This window comes from Otolemur garnettii, unplaced genomic scaffold, assembly GCF_000181295.1.
Source record: "Otolemur garnettii isolate 467f Iridium unplaced genomic scaffold, OtoGar3 scaffold00181, whole genome shotgun sequence".
In the NCBI taxonomy this organism is placed as follows: Eukaryota; Metazoa; Chordata; class Mammalia; order Primates; family Galagidae; genus Otolemur; species Otolemur garnettii.
In genome coordinates, this window is record NW_003852576.1 from 3,052,212 (window position 1) to 3,053,819 (window position 1,608).

Consider the following 1,608-nt stretch of genomic DNA (forward strand, 5'->3'; position numbering starts at 1 on the left):
ATTCGAACCCGCCACCTTAGGTGTATGTGGCTGGCGCCTTAGCCGCTTGAGCCACAGGCGCCGAGCCTCTTGATCTGATTTTTTTTGGAAATAGCTAATCCATCACCTATGACTTAAGTTTTTTTTTTTTTTAATTGTTCATTAAACTTAATGGTGTTTTAAATTTTTTTAAAGAAATTATCAACACACTATGATTTTTTCTTAAGTTTTTCCTTTTATTTTATTTCTAGGAAATTCAGGAAGTGAAAACTTCTGAAGAACTGGAGACCTTTATGCTTAAACATGGAGAAAATATTATTGATACTCTAGGAGCTGAAGTAGATAGACTTGAGAAAGAACTGAAAGTAAGATGTATTCATAAAAATAATATAATGTTAACAGCAGCCACTTTCTAGTATTTACTGTACATCGGACATTAAGTGTATCACAGGTATCCTCCTGCCTGCTCAGTAAAGCCATATGTATAGGTATTTATAAGGAAGAAAATGGTTGGATTGGAGAAGTTGGATAATTTACCCAAGGAAATAGGGAAATAATGATTTGAACTTATGTTGTTCAATTCCAAATTCTGTACTTCTAGCCACTATTCTGTACTTTTTTTTTTTTTTTTGAGACAGAGCCTCAAGCTGTCCCCCTGGGTAGAGTGCTGTGGCATTACACCTCATGTTGTCCGGGCTGGGGATTCGAACCCGCCACCTTAGGTGTATGTGGCTGGCGCCTTAGCCGGTTGAGCTATAGGCGCCGAGCCCCTCTATTCTGTACTTTTAACCAGTATTCTATACTGCTTGCTTAATTTCTAAAATGCTCAAAGGTTTTTTGTTCGTTTTTAGTAAGAAGCATTTTGAAAATTTTCCAGGAACTTTTCTCTTTCTTAGCAGAGGCCAGGAGTTTAAGACCAGTCTGGGCAATATAGGGAGACCAGCATCACTACAAAAAAATTTTTTTAATTGAAAAAGAACTAGCCAGGCATGGTGGCCTGTGCCTATATTCCTAGCTACTCGAGAAGTTGCAGCAGAGAATTCCTTGAGCCGCGGCATTTGAGGTTGCAGTGAGCTAGGATCGTACCCCTGCACTCCAGCCTAAGTGATAGAGTGAGACCCTGTCTCTAGAAAAATATATTACCAAATTGATCACAGAAACTATATTTATTCTTTTTTTTTTTTTTTGCTTCATCAGCCAAAACAGCAGAAGGTATGATTTATTGTATACTGGTTACACTCAGCCACAAGTGATAAACAGAACGAGTCCAGGATGTCAGGTCCAGGGCAAGGGACTGTTTTGGTGTGAGCAAGGTGGGTCTCTTAGGGGTGGTCTTGGTGATTGGATGGCGATGAGGTCTTCTATCCACTGAGAGCAAACTCCAGACAGTAGCATGCAGTCCAGCAGCTTGTACTAGCCTCTTAGCCTCTGGCATCCCATGTTCCTTCTCTTGTGGCCTTCACGAGTGCACAACCAGCTGGTTTATTTGGACCTCTGCCTCATCTTTCTCCTTTTGCGCTTCAGCCTGCGCATTCTCTTTTTTTTTTTTTTTTTTTGAGACAGAGCCTCAAGCTGTCCCCCTGGGTAGAGTGCCATGGCTTCACTGCTCACAGCAACCTCCAACTCCTG

General features: G+C 41.0%; 1 protein-coding gene and 1 long non-coding RNA gene across 2 annotated transcripts in view; one reads left to right on the forward strand and one right to left on the reverse strand.

Annotated features, from left to right (window-relative positions):
* The window catches only part of SLC30A9 (solute carrier family 30 member 9), a 73,162-nt gene that overhangs the window by 67,101 nt on the left and 4,453 nt on the right, over positions 1-1,608 (forward strand). Inside the window, exon 17 of the mRNA XM_003800701.3 lies at positions 231-344. Within this exon, the coding sequence (XP_003800749.1) occupies positions 231-344 (114 nt within the window). The remainder of the gene's footprint in view (positions 1-230; positions 345-1,608) is intronic.
* LOC111728723 overlaps positions 1,184-1,608 on the reverse strand; it is a 9,565-nt gene continuing 9,140 nt past the window's right edge. Inside the window, exon 3 of the long non-coding RNA XR_002775936.1 lies at positions 1,184-1,358. This is a non-coding gene — a long non-coding RNA (uncharacterized LOC111728723). The remainder of the gene's footprint in view (positions 1,359-1,608) is intronic.